General features: G+C 51.3%; 1 protein-coding gene across 1 annotated transcript in view; it reads right to left on the minus strand.

Annotated features, from left to right (window-relative positions):
- Positions 1-248: 248 nt before the first annotated feature.
- The window catches only part of LOC123188587 (NAD-dependent malic enzyme 62 kDa isoform, mitochondrial), a 19,082-nt gene continuing 1,851 nt past the window's right edge, over positions 249-17,479 (minus strand). Inside the window, exons 3-19 of the mRNA XM_044600744.1 lie at positions 17,257-17,375; positions 16,914-17,081; positions 16,586-16,714; positions 15,829-15,889; positions 15,379-15,482; positions 15,203-15,286; positions 4,017-4,123; positions 3,705-3,816; positions 3,282-3,395; positions 2,245-2,310; positions 1,638-1,710; positions 1,478-1,564; positions 1,199-1,253; positions 1,033-1,104; positions 889-951; positions 701-815; positions 249-618 (exon numbers count right to left, since the gene is read on the minus strand). Of these exons, the coding sequence (XP_044456679.1) occupies positions 544-618; positions 701-815; positions 889-951; positions 1,033-1,104; positions 1,199-1,253; positions 1,478-1,564; positions 1,638-1,710; positions 2,245-2,310; positions 3,282-3,395; positions 3,705-3,816; positions 4,017-4,123; positions 15,203-15,286; positions 15,379-15,482; positions 15,829-15,889; positions 16,586-16,714; positions 16,914-17,081; positions 17,257-17,375 (1,604 nt within the window). The 3' untranslated portion in view covers positions 249-543. The remainder of the gene's footprint in view (positions 619-700; positions 816-888; positions 952-1,032; positions 1,105-1,198; positions 1,254-1,477; positions 1,565-1,637; positions 1,711-2,244; positions 2,311-3,281; positions 3,396-3,704; positions 3,817-4,016; positions 4,124-15,202; positions 15,287-15,378; positions 15,483-15,828; positions 15,890-16,585; positions 16,715-16,913; positions 17,082-17,256; positions 17,376-17,479) is intronic.

The raw sequence follows: 17,479 nt of genomic DNA on the forward strand, positions 1-17,479 counted from the left end.
TATGGCTAGAAACCAAACAGCCCCAGTTGCCAATGGCCTCGTGCACCAAGGTTAAGAGATTAGGAAAAAGATGGGAGCTTGGAAAGGAGGAAATACATTGACCATGATTTGGGAACTAGAGGGGCTACAAATTAGTTTACTCGTTGAAGCCATCTCTCCCTTTTGCCAACGACCGTATGATGTTAGGCAAGCGGTCAACTTGCTGCTTCCAAGTCCCAGTTAGAGACACACGACATAAGATATGACCGTTGGGAGAAAACAGGAATGCAAGTTCCAGTTATTATTGCAAGTACCTCATCAACTTCAAATGTGACAGACAGGGAGCTGCGAGCCTATCCCGCACTACCTAGTGTACCTCTGACAGCATTAGACAACTAAAAACTGGGACCGGTCTTGTGTTCTATCACGTGATCGATCGCATTAAAACAATCGTGAGACTCAATGCTCGTAGTGGAGGTGGCTATATTTCCAAAGATCGAAAGAATAGCCTAAGGTAAATTGCACATGATGAATGAGCATGTATTTTACAGCATGAGTAGAATTCTAGTCTTTCTTGTACACTACTGTTGGATAAACTGGATTCCACATGTTGTTCTTGACATAATCAACTGTTTCTTCCTGCAACACAAATTTTTTGCTCAAAGTTAATCAACTATAACATAATCATAAATCCTGGATGAGCAGTAAGGTGATTTCCTACCTCGCTCAGTCTTGCAAGCTCGCGTGCATCCATGTCACGGTATCCCTCAGCTAGGTCGTCTGCAACAGCTTCCCTCACAACTGCTGCCGCCACCTCCTTAGTGATGTCACGTATTCTGAATGTAACCATATATAATCAATAGGCATATAACACGGAAAACTGAAACATTGATTGTACGAGTATATAACCTGGAGGTTGGAGGGTAAATTATCCCTTGGAGAACCTCCTCCTCTTTCATGTATGAAGCCAAGCTAAGCAATTTTCATGGTTAATAAAATAAACTAGATTAAATAAGCAGCCTGTGTCAAAAGATGACAGGTCAAGGAAGTCACCGCTCTGCCGCCGCCTGAAGCATTCCATCAGAGACAATCCGTGCACCAGACAACAGGGTTCCAAGTCCTATTCTGCACAGTGGTCAAGCAACGGAAATGAATCATAATTTGCACAAGAACCAAGTCTCGTTGCATATATATAGTTTACAATAGTAACAGGACTAACCCAGGAAAGAGATACATGTTATTCCCTTGATTAGAGTGGCCGATCTTTCCATCACCTGCAAGAGAATCAGTATAAGCTACTCAGAGTAACATGTTACAGATTGAGTATCTCCGCAATTCATCAAATCATCACAGTTTTGGTTACGCAATATGTTTGATCCGTTGCATTAGCTGATGCCAAGCATAGTAAGATATAACTGACACATTATGACATAGTGATGCTCAGCTGACGTTGGAAGGGGCACCACAAAAGGAAGGACGCAAGACTGGACAGACATACCAAGATCCACATCGTCAAATGGGCTTCCACTGGAAAATACGACCTTCTCACCAATAATTGAGAAGGCTTCTTCAGGTGTACATTCAGCTATAATATGTAACCAACACAGAATTAGATGGCAGCTGTAAAGAAAACATTAGTAAACTTTCATATCACAAACCATTCTTAGTAGGATTTGACATCGCAAAAATTGCTGGTCTGGAAGAGGACGAATCTTTTACTGCTTCTAAAACCTGAAGGTACAAAGAACCCACCACAATCAGCGGCATCACTTCAATTGTTGACCATTATCAAAAAGTCAAAATAGCAGACATCATGCAACTAATGATTTAATCTAATCAACGAGCGCCAAACTGGTCCTGATGCAAGGTCCATAACTTCAGATAAACATAGGATTTGCAGGGGCCCTATAGACCCAGAAAAAAAAAGACCTACTCCCTCTGTAAAAGAGTGACCTAAAACGTCTTATATCTTTAGTGACCTAAAACGGCTTATATTAGTTTACAGAGGGAGTACAACCTAAGGGTACTATAAATATAACGAATTTCATTATTTAACTAACAACAGTCCGGACATAACTGGGAAGTTAATGGCTCTGCCATCTGCAACATATTAAATGCCCTGTCATATAACTAGTCACTGAAACTAGTGGCGGTAACAACAATAGGACACAGATCATGAATTAGCTTATGGCTTTAGCTTCGGTGAAACTTGCTTGGAATCAATGCTGAACAAACTTGGCATGCAGTTATTGTAAAATATTATACCTCCTTTGAGAACAAACCACCAACAGCAGATAGTCCAAGTATGACATCAGGCTTCACCTTTTTAACCTGTTCGATACACATGGTACAGTATAAATAGTTGAGCATCAGCAGCACCAAAACTTGAACTCAAAACTATAGAGGATCAACACTAAATAATGCATGAGCTGGACAATCTTGAATTCTAATGGGGTCATTTGGAGCTTCAGTAATATATCCTACTGCTACTATTCATATGCATCAGTCTTAAACTCCACATGTCTTATTCTTTCATGAACTGAATTTTATTTCGGTAAGGTAAATGTGAATTTTAAACAGACTTAAGGCTGGCTTTTCGATGGAAAGCTTATACTGATATAACTTGACAAATGCAATATATCGTAAATAAAGTTCAGGGAAAATGTAAAAGAAACACACAGTACCATTGGTGGCGGCACCAGACCGGAAGAGGTTAAAAGTTGTTAAGAGTACTATTTATATAGCCATGTAGCCTTTTGTATTTACCCCGTTGTATAAGGGGCTTTCTGCATATCCTACACCTGTACATGTATATATACTGGCCTATGGCCTCATGGGATTACAAGTTGCATATTTCCTAACATGGTATTAGAGCCCTAGGGTTTTTTTTGTAACAGTTTTTTTTTTTTGCGATCTGAGTTATACTCCCACATGGAATGTGGACTTTGTGAATGACATTAGTTCTAGGCCACACAAAATTCGTGAAAGACATTACAACAGCGAATACCACATAATACAAGCACTGGCTGTAGGGAGAGATCGCTAGAGATAGTAGTATTTCTGAACATTTTGCATCTAGGTTCATTTTAAAACTCATTAAAAAGAGCACTTCTAAAATATTCAACTATACTTAGCGAATAAGCTAGAAAAAAATCTTGCTAATAGTGAATAAACTCTGGCATGCACATATTACCATGCATGGATCTTGGTAGTCAGTAAGATGTATGCCTAACAGTACATATGCTGTGAAAAGAACCATCTATTATAATCTAATATAATAAATATAAACTTTAGATAAATACCACTTCAATCAAGCTTGCACCCTCATTTAGGCCTTGATGAGTTAGCTCACTCTTTCTCCTAGCAAAAGGACGTGCATCTGGGTCTATGTCTACACGTTCCTCTGTTATTAAACCCTGGCCAAAATAGAATAGAGATAATGTAGTAAGGTTTACAAAAGTGCATGCAAGGAAGATCAATCGTGAAGATACAAAAATTCTAGACCGTGTCAAGTGTCAACACATTGCCAAATTATTCAGCTTATGATTGGCTGATAAGCATGATAATCATTCACAAGCAATGTGATAGTGGAGTGGACTTTGATAGAACATGCAGTTAATTTTTGATAGAACAACAGAGTAGTGTAATCCTTACTGAAACTATTATCATACAAATACAAGAAAACTCCAGCAGGCATAAGAAAAATTCTTAGGGATCCGACTCACATGAGCATCGACTATCCAGAATTGGCTCCTAGCACTCTCAAAAGCAATCTCGTTGTTTCCCAGCATCCTTGCCATGGTCCTGCTTGCAGCATTCACAACACCAATCCCAGCACTGCAAAAGGTGAAATGTAATTAACGTCATACTTCTGAAATGCACTTGATCAAAGGTTATGATAATTTTTTGATCTTTATTGATGTAATCAAGTTTCAGTAACATCATAGTTAGTGCATAGGATCAATTCAGTCATTAATCATGAAAGAGTTACACTCTAATTTTGTAATAAGTTCTGAAACATTGGACATGATCCGAACCTGCCAGCACCTGCGACAACAATCTTTTGCTTTGGGAAGTCTATCATTGGCCTTCCTTGTGCTCTTACAGCTCCAAGAAGACCAGCTATTGCAACGCCAGCAGTTCCCTTTGTACATAAATAATAGTCATCTCAAGTCTGATAAGTTTACTCCATGAATTTTCAAATATATTGCACATTGTGAGTGAAAAGGATTAAGTATATAAGCCAACAAAAATATCAAAAGAAATGACTATGCTATTCTTATTTAAATATCTTGGATATGGAAGAGCGAACAGTTTGTGGTTCTATTCTTATAAAGGTGGGAAGATGTGATAAACGACGCCAAGAAAGGAAAAATAGCAATAAACCTTCTGAAAAAAATCATGTGCATGCATTAATTTCTGACAGTGGATACGAAAAACCATAGACCTTATAAAAACAAACAGAGTACTATTTCAATTGATCTTTTTTTATCCGAGAGACCGTGGGATGCCCCCGCAGTATTTTTAAAATTATTTTTCGAGAAAACGCAAAAGCTTTGCGTTTCTTTGCATTGAAAAGGGGGGGTTCAGTTACAATCATCCGAGGATGTGCAGGTTACAGCCGGTTAATTAGTGCACATCCCAGGTTTGGGGCAGCACAAGTCGGAGGCCAGGTGCCCCTGCTGCCGCCCATGAGCGGGCCTCGTCCCTAATGCTATCTAGTAGTGTGTTGAGGGAAGGCGCCGCATTATCAAAGACGCAGCTGTTTCGGTGCTTCCAGACCATCCAAGGCACGAGCAACGCAACAGATTTCAGGGCCTTGCGCAGGGTCGGCGGCGTGTCTTCGTTGGCCTGTCTCCACCAGTCCGTAAGCGATAGTTCCTGCGAGGGGATCGGGGCCGGGATGCGAAGCCAGGCCAGTGTCTCGTGCCATGCCTGACGGGCGAGAGGGCATTCCAGCATGAGGTGTCGCACCGTTTCCTGCTGCTGGTCACATAGGAGGCAGCGGGGGTGATGCTGGAGGCCATGGCGAGCCAGCCTCTCAGCCGTCCAGCATCGGTCCTGGTCGGCCAACCAGTGGGAGAACTTGACTCGCGGTGGCGCCCAGCATTTCCAGATCAGCTTCCATGAGTGGCAGGCCGTTGCTCCATGGAAGGTCGCCGTGTAGCAGGACTTCGCAGAGTAGTTGCCGCTCGCTGTCCAGCGCCAAATCAACTTGTCCGGTGTGGTGGAAAGCTCGGTGCGCTGCATGATCTGCCAGAGTTGCAGATACTGACCAATCTCGTGGAGGCCTAGGTTTCCTTGGATGTCGTGTGCCCAGGAGTTGCCATTGAGCCCATCCGCCACAGTTCTCGTCGTCCGTCGTCGCTTGGGTATGCAGCCGTATAGGTTGGGCATGAGCTCGCGCACGGATCGGCCGCCAATCCACCGGTCCTCCCAGAGCAGGGCGGACAGCCCATTCCTGAGGATCGTGAACGTGGATGCCCAGAACAGGGCTCGTTCCGTGGGCGAAAATTGGAGGTCGAGCCCTTGCCAAGCTCGCTCCGGGTCCGTTCTGGAAAACCATAGCCAGCGTAGTCTCAGGGCAAGGCCGGCCCGCTCGAGGTCTCGCACGCCAAGGCCCCCGAGCTCGATGGGGCGGCACACTCTGCTCCAGTTCACATGGCAGTGCCCACCATTGGCAGCGGCACGGCCAGCCCAGAGGAAGCCGCGCTGGATCTTCTCGATCTGCTTGAGGGTTTTTTTTGGGGGCGCGAATGCAAGCAGTTGGTGCACTGGGATGGCACACAAGACTGACTTGACCAGCGCGAGGCGCCCGGTTTTAGTCATCAGCCAGGCCTTCCATGTCGGCAGGCGCGCGCCGACCGCGTCCACCATGGGCTGCAGCTGGGCGGCAGATGGGCGGCGTGTGGACATGGGTATGCCAAGGTAGGTGATTGGAAGGTTCGCCGTCGGGCAGCCGAGGTGTGCGATCATCTCCGTGGCCGCTTGGTCGCCGTGCAGGATGGTGGCGGAGCTTTTGGTGAAGTTCACCGTCAGGCCGGAAGCCCTGCCGAACAAGGCGAGGATTTCCTTGATCGCAGTGGTGTCCTCCACCGTGGCGTGGCAGAAGACCATGACATTGTCGGCATAGAGGGAGATCGCCGGGATGTGATGACGTGGGTGTAGAGGCTGCAGGATGCCCAGGCTGTGTGCGCGTCGTAGGAGCCGTCCCAGAGTGTCGACGGCGAGCACGAAAAGCTGCGGGGACATGGAGTCGCCCTGCCGGAGCCCTTGTCGATGCCATATGGGGGGGCCGGGCTCGCCGTTCAGGAGGATGCGCGTGCTGGCAGAGGACAGGAGGATGGCCGTCCACTCCAAGAATCTGTTCCCGAATCCATACTGGCACAGCACCTCAAAGAGGAAAGGCCATGATAGGGAGTCGAAGGCGCGCGTGAGGTCGAGCTTGAGCATAACTCTCGGAGCTCCCAGTTGGTGCAGCAGCTTGAGTGATTGCTTGACGAGGACGTAGTTGTCGTGCAGGCTCCTTCCCGAGATGAATGCATTTTGGTTGCGGCTAACCAAGTGGTCCAGCTTGGCCCCAAGTCGTAGTGAGAGCACCTTGGCGAAAATTTTGGCCACGAGGTGTATCAGGCAGATCGGCCGGTAGTCGCATAGCCCATGAGCGTCGGCGTGCTTGGGGAGCAGCGTCAGCAATGCCTGGTTGAGCTTGTGGAACCCCCTTCCTCGCAAGTCATAAAGTTGCTGGAACACGTCAAGGAGATCTTGCCTGATGATGGTCCAGCATGCACGGAGGAACTCCGCTGTGAACCCGTCGGGGCCCGGCGCCTTGCGAGCGGGAAGGCATTTGACAGCCTCCCAGATCTCCTCCGCGCCATTCAGCGCGTCGAAGTCCGCAAGGTCAGTCGGCTCAATGAGCTGAGACAGGTCCAGGGCGTGCTCACGGGTGGTCGCCGTGCCAAGCAAGGCCTCAAAGTGAGCAAAGGCAGCCTCCGCCATGTCAGTGTGGTCCGTGAGCACCCTGCTGTCCGAGACCAGGCTATAGATGTGATTCTTCTGCCGACGGAATGAGCACTGCCGGTGGAAGAAACTGGTGCTAGCGTCGCCATCTTTGAGGTTGGCAATTCGGGAACGCTGCCGGGCGATCGTGCGCTCCATGGAAGCGAGCCCAAGATAGGATATCTTGAGCTGCTTACGGAGCCAAGCCTCCGGTGGCGAGAGGCTGCGTGATTCCTGGGCGTGGTCGAAGCGCGAGATGAGTTCCCGTGAGATCGCGAGTTTGTCCTTGATATTGCCCGTGGACTTGGAGCTCCAGCTGGTGAGGTGCGCCGTTGTCGCTTGGAGCCGTAGCATGAGGCGGTGGAAGGGATCGGCGTGGTGTGTAGAGCCCCAGGCCGCGGTCACCACATTGTGGAATCCGTCCAAGCGTAGCCAGTACTCCTCAAAGTGAAACCGTCTGTGTGAGGTAGGCGTGGGTGAGCAGTCCAGCAGCAACGGGGCGTGGTCTGACACCACAGCCGCGAGACATCGAAGGTGGCATCCGCTATGCGCGTCCTCCCAATCAGCAGTGCAAAGCACACGGTCGAGCTGCACGAGAGTCGACGGTGATTGCTCGTTGGACCAAGTGTAGCGCCGCCCGTTGAGGTAGATCTCTTTGAGCGCGAGGTCATTGGTGAGACGGCGAAATTTGCCCATCATACGCCGGTTGATGTTGCCCGTGTTTTTGTCGTCGTCGCGGAGGATGAGATTGAAGTCGCCGCAAACCATCCATGGTTCAGGGCACTCGGCACGGATCTCGCAAAGCTCCTGCAGGAAGGCGACCTTGTCGGCATCTTCCTGGGGTCCGTATACCACCGTTAGCCACCAAGGTGTGCCTGTGGCCGCGGTCACCTTAGCAGTGATCGCATTGGTGGTGAACATTGGGTCCGTGATGGTCACGGCCCTGCTCTTCCACGCCAGCAAGATGCCGCCACGCGTGCCATCGGCCGGGAGGTATGTGTAGTCATCGAACTCGGAACCAAGCGCATCCAGGACAATAGCCGAGTAGATCAACTCCATTTTTGTTTCTTGGATGCATACAATGGAGGCCCCGGTGGTGTCCAGCAGCGACCGGATAGCATATCGCCGAGCCCGCGCGTTCAAGCCGCGTACATTCCAGATAGCAATCTTAAGGCCGTGATCCATAGGAACGGGATTGACGGGTAGACGCGCGTGAACTGGTCTAGCCTTCACATGCAACGTCGACGCCGCCGGTCGCAGCCCATGCCATGCAGACTGGGATCTCGCGGTCAACCAGTGTGGCAATGGCCTTGAGGACCGTCAGGGGTAGCGGTGCCGCGAACATGTCGTCGTAGGCTTTCATCTGAGCGGCAGTGATCTTCTGATCGATCCGGATGATCCCCAGAGTGCGCAGGATTTGCACGTGGGAGGGGCGCTCTGCCGTGGGAGGGGCGCTCGGTTGGCAGGTCGTAGCTGCAGATCGTCCACGGCGCGGGGCGGCGAAGTTGAGGGGTCGGCGTGGCTTCTTTCCCGGGGCCGGCAGGGCGGCGTTGAGGTGTTTCGTGGCGGAGGCCAGAAACTCTCCAAGGGTCCATGGCTGTGGCGTGGTGCGGCCTCGGGATCGCCGCAGCGTAATTGGGGGCGAGGCGAAGCGGCTCGGCGTGCGACCACTTGGGCTTTGGTTTGTCCCGGCCCCAGCGTTTGGGGATATCTGGGGAGGTGTGGGTGTGGGCCGCCGCAGAATCACGATCGGGCCAGCTGGGCTGCGGGCCGGCTGCGCGGCAGCAGGTGGGGGTGGCCCATCATCATGGGCGGGAGGATTGGCGCCGAGGGAGGGCGTTTCCCCGCCTGAGGCAGCGCGTGCGAGGTTGGTGGCGGCGGGCTGGTCAGCGGAATCCAGCCCCACCTCTGGCTCGGGTGGGGTGGTATCTCCACTTTGTCCCGACCGGGTCTCTGATGCTGCAGATCCCTCCTGTAAGGCGACAGGCTCATCCGTGGCAGGGGCCAGATCCCGACAAGCCGGTGCGTCAGGGGCGGGCGGGCCTTGCCCCACAGGATCGTCATTGGGATCGTTGCCAGCCACCAGACTTGAACTCGCGGCCGGTCGTGGATCGACACGCGGCCCGACCGGGCATAGGTGGGCGTCTGCGGCGACCACGTCAGTGCAGCCAGACGGGCCCTCAGTTGTCTGCTCCTTTTGCTTTCCTCTGCCTTTTCCTCTTCTGGCATGGTGACGCGGGCGGTGGCCCCCTCGTTGTCCAGGCCAGGGCATCATGCCCGTACGCAGCGGGTTCGCGGGCGGAGCCGCGCCGGAGCCGACGACGGTAGGCCACGTCGGCGACGAGGAAAGGCCATCAGACCTTCCCTGCCTAGCGACGCGCCAGCCCAGGTCGTCCATGGCCATGCCGTCGGCCCTGCCAGGGGCGGCCGCGTTCGTGCGCCTGCGCTTGAGTCCGCGACGGCGCGCGCGGCCCGGTCTGCGGTCGGGGGCGGGGTCGCGGTTCCCGCCGGCGCCGCGCTCGTGGTCTGGCCCTGCACCCGAGGGCCTTGTAGTCGCCGGCGGTCTGATCATGACGGAACGGGCGAGCGCGATGGAGATGGGGTAGGTCAGGATCCTGATGGTGGGCGCGTCGGAGTCCAAGGCCGCCGGCATCTGCTCGACCACCTCAAGAATGGCAGCGCGATGGATCTTGTCGGGGTCGTGGGGTCGTGCGTGCGCCCAGATAGCCGGAAGGTGGCGAGGTCGGCGCGGGAGCGGGTGTGGGGGTGGAGGCGTTCGATCCAGCAGCTTTGCCCGAGGATGTGCTCGGCGGTGGAGAGGTGCCATGCTTGTGCGGGGACACCGCGCAGCTCGAGTTCGACGTGAAATTCGAACTCGCTGCAGCCGGCGTGCGCGAGCTTGCACCAAGGCCGCATCGAAAGGAAGAAGCGTGGCGAGCGGATGAAGTGGTCACCGGCAAGCCGCTCCTTGATGGCCAGTGAGCTGAACAGGATCAGAAAGTCTTCCGAGTGGTGGCGGTGGACGGTGAAGTCGCCGTCGGCGAGGTCGAATGAGTCCCAGAGCAGCGCAGCAACCTCGTCGGTGGAGGCGGACAGGCAGTTGCCGGTGATGGACGGGACCATCGCGCGGGACAGAACCGTCTCCGCGTCCTCCATCTCGACGGTGCGTGCCATGATGATCCGCACAGGCTCCGATGGGCGCGCGCCGACCGTAGGTGTCGCCGTGGCAGGCGTTGTGAGGGGCGGCAGGGAGGTGAGCGCGGACAACGGTTGCACGCGTGCCGGGGCGGCCGTGTTGCCGTGCGGTGGCCGAAGCGACGCCACATCCCGGCGACTTGGGTCGCAGGAGCGGGAGTCGTGCCCAGACTGCAGGCATGTGCGGCACCGGATGTCGTTAGTGCAGTCGCGCACCCGGTGGCGATGGTCCAGGCAACGGAAGCAGAGCTCGGCTACCTCCTCGGGCGAGGGGCTCCGGCGGCAGGGCGCCGGCGGGCTGGGGGTGGCCGCCTGTCGCGGGCGACGGCGGCGGTTTCAACGCCGAGGGAGCTGGTATCCGTCCTTGTCCACCACATCCCCGCCAGAGACACGGTGTACCTCCGAGCGGGGGCCAAGGCGGTGTCTGGCCGGCAGCCTGGGGCGCGCCGCCGAGGAGCCGTGGGCGGGCGGAGGAGCCTGCCTCTGCGGGGCCGGGGGAGGCGGCGGGGTGCGGGCAACGTCGCTGTACGAGCGCGCCGGGGACTCGCTCTCCGAGCTGAGCCAACGGTCACCAGAGGACACGTGCTCGCCGAAGAGGGTCGCGCGGCGGTCGACAGGGTCAGCACCGGAGTCCGCCATGGCAGGGGGAGGGGCAGGGTGGGGAGAGAGGGAGGTGGGGAGGGCAGCCGGCGAGGGGTCACCAGCGGTGGGTTGGTGGCTAGTTGGGTAGGGGAGAGCTAGGGAGCGGAGAGCGAAGCGCGGAGCGGAGCCAGTCGCGGCATCTTATCAGGAAGGAAACAAACATATGTACATGAGAGGGGGGGGGATCCCCCATACTTACAACAAAGCACTAATCCAATCAACTAGAGGTTGCCTTTTGTGGGCAGGTATTCTAAGGGAAATAAGAGTGATATCTTCCTGAAAAGGACCTTCCAACTAGGGAAGCTAGACTGCACATTCTCAAATATAAATGCTGAGATGTCAAAACCTCAGATTAACAGACTTGATTTTGACTGTAAGTCTGAAAGTAATTGAACATAAGATATATTGATAAATATTTACAAGTATAATTGAACTGGTGTTACTGAAAGGCACAACTGACATATTTTCCATGAGCATAGATGGTACTTCCTCACATTTCATTTCATGTGTATTTCGGTATAGCACAAGGATTCAGGAGCCATTAAATAGTACTCCCTCCGTTCCAAATTACTCGTCGCAGAAATGGATGTATCTAGAACTAAAATACATCTAGATGCATCCATACCTGCAACAAGTAATTCGGAACGGAGGGAGTAGAGGACATGACCGTGGTAGACACGTTAATCTTGGGAATAGGAGAGAAAATGTAAGGGCTATATTTTTTCGGAATCTTTTACGAAAATGTAAGGCATGCATGTAGAATTAATAACTCTTGCCCTCATTTGTCCGAAAAAATGATGAATGGAGGGATTACTGTAATCAACATTTGTAACAGAAAAAATCTATTAAATACGGAAGCTCGATCGAGTCGGGGCCAGGTTCACTTGGACAAACCGTCAAGTGGAGCCGACCTGCTCCGGTCTCGATAGGGTCTTCGCCTCCCCTGAGTGGGACATTCGCTGCCCCCTAGCTTCGCTCCGAGCGATTACACGAATTGGCTCAGATCACGTCCCCTTACTCCTCTCTTCGGAGAATGAGCGCCCTCCCCTTCCGCCCGATTCCGCTTCGAAACCTTTTGGTTGCGCCAGTCTGGGTTCTCTGTCGCGGTGGGCGCACGATGGCGCGAGGCTCGTGAGGCCCCCCATCGATCCCTTCCGGCCGTTGACAACTGGCACTTCTGCGCCAAGCGGTCACGGCAATTCATGAAGGGTTGGGGTGCAAACGTCGGCCGTGACATCCGGGAGCGGAAAAAAGCTCTCCTTGAAGACATCCAGGCTCTCGACCTGCGGGCCGACGCCGCTGGCCTCTCTGCCGACGAATGGATGCTTAGATACGACTTGGAAGACCAGCTCACGGTCATATACACAGACGAGGAGGCATACTGGTGTTTGCGGGGTTCTCAGAATTGGGTCCTCAAAGGGGACGCCAATACCGCCTACTTCCAGGCCTTACCTAACGGCCGCTGGCGCCGGAACTCCATCCCCCTCCATTGGGACGGAGCGTCCCTCCTGTAGCGGCCCAAGGACATCCGGGCACATGTTGACGGCTTCTACAGAGACCTATTCTCTGCCTCCCCTCGGGGAGGTCTTGCCCTTGCGCAAGATGTTTGGCCTGCCCACAGTTGCATCTCGCCTGCGGACAACGCAGCCCTCACGGCCCCGTTCTTTGAGGCTGAAGTTTGGGCAGCAATTAAGGGCATGAATCCATCCTCGGCTCCCGGCCCGGATGGGCTCCCAGTGAAGTTCTTCCATACCTTCTGGGAGGTGATCAAACCTAAGGTGATGGCCCTTTTTGACGAGTTCTTGGTCGGGTCCATCGACCTCGCCCGTCTCCACTTTGGCGTAATCACCCTCATCCCCAAAGTGTTTGGGGCCTCGGATATCCGCCAATTCCGGCCGATTACGGTGATTAACGTCATCTTCCGCATCCTCGCGAAGGGGTACGCCATTAGGGTGGCCCCTATTGCCGACCGGATCACGCACCCTGATCAGTCGGCTTTCATCCAGGGCCGCTATATCCTTGACGGAGTCCTGATGTTTCACGAAGCACTTCATGAGGTTCACTCCAAACACCTCAAGGCAGTCTTCCTGAAACTGGACTTCCACAAGGCATATGACATGGTTAGTTGGTATTTCCTCCGGGAATGCCTTCTTCGTAAGGGCTTCGACGATCGTTGGGTGACTAGGGTGATGCAGATGGTATCCTCGGGTCGGACCGCGGTGAACATTAATGAGGAGATCAGCCCATTCTTCCCGACTTTCTGTGGGGTACGCCAGGGCGACCCCTTCTTCCCGTTCCTGTATAACATGGTGGTCGATGCTCTGGCTGCCATCCTTGATAAGGCCAAGGCTGCAGGCCACATTAAGGGTACAGTCCCGCATCTTGTTGGGGGGAACAGGATCTCCCTTCTCCAATATGCGGATGACACCATTATCATGGTGGAAGGCTTGGCGAGCGATATTTCGAACCTCAAGTTCCTTCTGCTGTGCTTCTAGCAGATGTCGGTCCTCAGGGTCAACTTCGACAAGAGCGAGGTGATGGTCTTGGGCTACTCCCAGAACGAGTGTCAGAGTATTGCAGATCGGCTTAACTGCCAGCTTGGGAGCTTCCCCACGACATATCTGGGGATACCCATTAGTGACACTAGGCTCACGGTGGCCGACCTGCGCCCCACGGTGGGGAAGCTTCAGCACAGTATCGAGCCCTGGCAGGGTCGCTGGCTCTCGAAAGCGGCCCGTACGGTGCTCATTAACTCGTCCCTCTCTAGCCTGATCCTGTTCATCATGAGCTTCTACAGCCATCCGGAGACCCTTCATCACGAGATTGCCACTATTCAGGGGCGTTTCTTCTGGGCCGGTGAGGGCGATAAGCAAAAGTACCACATGGTTAGGTGGTCAGAAATCTGCAAGCCTCGCGACCAGGGCGGACTCGGGATCATGTCTTCCAAACGCATGAACATTGCCCTCCTGGCTCGGTGGCTTTGGCGGATTGCCAACGGAGATGGTGGCCTGTGGCTTCGCATCATTCAGCAGAAATACCTCCGTGGCCAACCTCTTGCTTTCTGCCAGCGGCCTGGAGGCTCCCAGTTCTGGCAATCCGTCATCCAGCTCCTCCCTGTCCTCTGGATCGGGACCTCGATCGAGGTTGGATCCGGCACTGCCACTGTTCTGGTTCGATAGATGGACTGGCGACTTGCCCCTCGCGGCCCGCTTTCCCGACCTGTTCTCCATAGCGGTTGCCCCACAGATCTCGGTAGCGACGGCCCTTATTGACTTGGGGCAACTCGCGTTCCGGAGACCTTTTGGCCCGGCCGAGACCGCCGACTGGCAGGAGCTGCTCGACTGCATTGCCTTGCACGAGCCTGATCTTACGACCGAAGATGACCGTTCCAGTTGGCGACTAGAGCCTTCTGGACAATTCTCCACCAAATCTCTTTACCAGGCCATCGCCCCATCGCCTGGCTATGAGGCTCTCACATGCATCTGGGAGCTTTGCCTGCCCCTGAAGATTAGGATCTTCTTGTGGCAATGGATTCGCGGTCGCCTCCCGTCCGGCGTGGAGGTCCTGAAGCGCAATGGCCCTGGTGATGTGCGCTGCCCGCTCTGCGGGCCGGAAGAGGACTCGAATCATATCTTCTTCACATGCGTGTTCGCGCAGTTCCTATGGAGCTGTTTCCGCGAGTTAGTGGGTGGAAGCTGGGACCACAACAACTTCCCCGCTCTCTTCGCCGAACTCCAAGCGATCCCATCCGCAGTGCGCCGCATTAGGTGGCTGGCCATTGGGGTGCTTGCCTGGACGCTGTGGACTGTTAGGAATAAACCTGTGATTCAGCGCATTCCTCTCCGTCGTGCTACTGACGCTTTGCTCAAATGGTCTGGTTACTTGCAGCTTTGGCGGCCGCTTAGCCGCCCCAGGGAGAGAGACGCCATCACCTCCATCATCACCCAGCTTCGCGCGATGGCTCTCCGGATGGCTCCACCGCTTCCCCCACCACCACCGGAACCAGATTAGATCGTCGTCTTCTCGCCATCGCCACCGCCCTGCCGTTTATGTGTTGTATCGTCGTGCGCCTGAGTTGGGCATGTTGTGTTGTGCCCACAGCTGAACTTGGGTCTGTTTGTCTTTGTGTTTGTGTTGGACCGGGCCGCGGTGGCTTTGGTTGAGTGTGTGTTGTGTTTTGTTGTGACCTCGATACTTTGTGCTTGGTGGTTGCTTTATTTATAAAGCGGGGCGAAAGCCTTTTTCGGTAACAATGACTACGAACGAGAAGGATACACAACGTTCTTAGCCATGAAAAGTGTTGGTGTGCCAGAAGGAACATGTAGATATCATAGCACAAGACAACACATAATGGAAAAACATAACTGGCATAAGTCAAACTAGTTACCTGCACATCATCATTAAACATACGATAAGTCTTCCTGTAACGCTGCAACAACCTGAAGGCCCACTTGCTTTGGAAATCTTCAAACTAGAGGACATAAAAAAAGTAATTTTGAAAATGTTCCAGCTAAAGACACATGCAGAAAAAAGTTGAGCAAGCACCAAACACCAAAATAGCACCTGTACAATCACATTGGGCCAACGAGAAAAAACAGCTTCCATGAATTCATCAATAATTTCAACATATTCTTCTCCCTCAAGACGGTGTTCTTGTAGCCCAAGATCTGTACAGCACAAAATTTAGGAAAATAATAGCAGAAAAGACTATTCAATCTCTTGTTCACTATCTAGTGAAAAGGTGCAATTGCCTGTATCATATTCTAAAGAAATTCTAGAATAATGCTTGAGAGTAACAAAGAACAGAAAAGGCCATTGATTCTCACGAGCTAGTAAAGATTACAACATCACACATATGCATCTTTCCTGGAATCTGAATCAATCTAAAATACAGCCATAATGAGTGAGTAGGTGACTCTGATATTTATTTATTTCCCTTTTAGAGAACAAGGGTGGTCAAATGTTTTAGAGAAAAATATGTGCAACTAACAAAATGTTCAAAGAAGAACTTACAAAGAGGATCCTTGAGGAGTTTCTCATTGTTAGTTCCCACATCAATCATAACTGGAAGAACCTACAAGAATATTAAGCACTGGAACATATAAATATAAACTATACCAACAGAATATAATACACCCTCTGTTGCTTTTGGTAGGGTGTATTTTGAGACAAGGCTTTCACCATCAATTACTCTACCAGTATGCAATTTATATAGCATAAGGTGTCATCAGATTCTAATTCAAACGTAATTGCTTATGATTGTGATTGGTATCACATATTCACATGCACCACCTATTAATAGAGTACTTATTATTCAAGCATTATCTGAACAAATCAAAATATGTCTTACAAAAGAAACGGAGGGAGTAGGAAATATATAGCAGTAGAACACTTTGCAACTTCATAATATCTAAGCAACCAGCGCTGTAGCTGTAAGGTCATGCAACACAAACGCGATCATCAAGAGTCGTATTTGAAGCTTCAGCTTGATAAACATCATTTATCTTGGTTCAGTACAAAAGCAAGCCAAAATGATAACATTCTAAAAGAAATTTTATCTCCCTGAATTATTATGAGAAGAGGCTGATTGGCACAATCAGATTGAGTAGCAAAACGTTATTTTGTTGTGAATAAAATCCGTGTAACTCAAATATCAAACTATAGTTATTTGAAATTAGAGATATCAAATATGAAAATATAGATGTAAAAAAAATGGAAGATAGAGAACAAGGTAAGTCTAACAGTTTCCTAAGGAGTAACAAAAGCATACCCTCTGGGGATTTATTCCAGCAGCAGCAACATATAAATCCAGCTTCCCTATAGCAATGCCAATACCTTGCACCCCTAGATCACCAAGGCCCAATATCCTGCTTCCATCAGTCACCACTATCATGTCGACCTGCAAAAGATTAGCCACTTATGTTTATTTGAAATATAAGAAACTTGTCGTCAGAAGATGCTCTCCCAGCCCTAGGAGATCTTCAAAAGGCAAAAGATATATCTTAGCCTCTTAGCAAAAGAGCTTTATAATTTTAAGACACTGAAAGAGTTGAACTACAGAAGACCAAATCAGTAAATGGACAAGAACAAATGCATACCTGATCAGCTGGCCAGTTGTACACCATGGACATCATTTCACCACGATCCTCTGCACTAAAATACATTCCCCGAGGCCGTCTAAACAAGCCACTGTAATTTTGGCAAACAGCGCCAACAGTCGGTGTGTAAACAATAGGTGCATACTCCTCAATATTATCTATTAAGACCTATGAAGAATCAAAATAAGGTTAAATAAGGTAACCACTTTGAAAAGGAGCCTACATCTGAGACTGCAATACAATAGAGTTAACAAAGTGGTTGCACAACCATATAATGAGAGAAACATCATCAACAGAAATATGTTTGCGCCTAAAAGAATGTGTGAGATGTGGAGTTGCACACCTTGTAGTACATCGTTTCATTTCTGTCATGCAGTCTGTTAAGAATACGCCATTTCGCCAGTTGGTAAGTATCAGATGGCCCATCTCTTGCATTTTGCTCCAGCCGTTTAAGGTCACCCACTATAATCAAAATAAATATAAATAAAAGAAGAGGTAAATCCACCACTAAAATCAGCACTTGTAGAACCTCAGTTAACTTTTTTTTCGCGAATATGCAAAGCTTG

Source organism: Triticum aestivum, chromosome 2A (genome assembly GCF_018294505.1).
Source record: "Triticum aestivum cultivar Chinese Spring chromosome 2A, IWGSC CS RefSeq v2.1, whole genome shotgun sequence".
NCBI lineage: Eukaryota > Viridiplantae > Streptophyta > Magnoliopsida > Poales > Poaceae > Triticum > Triticum aestivum.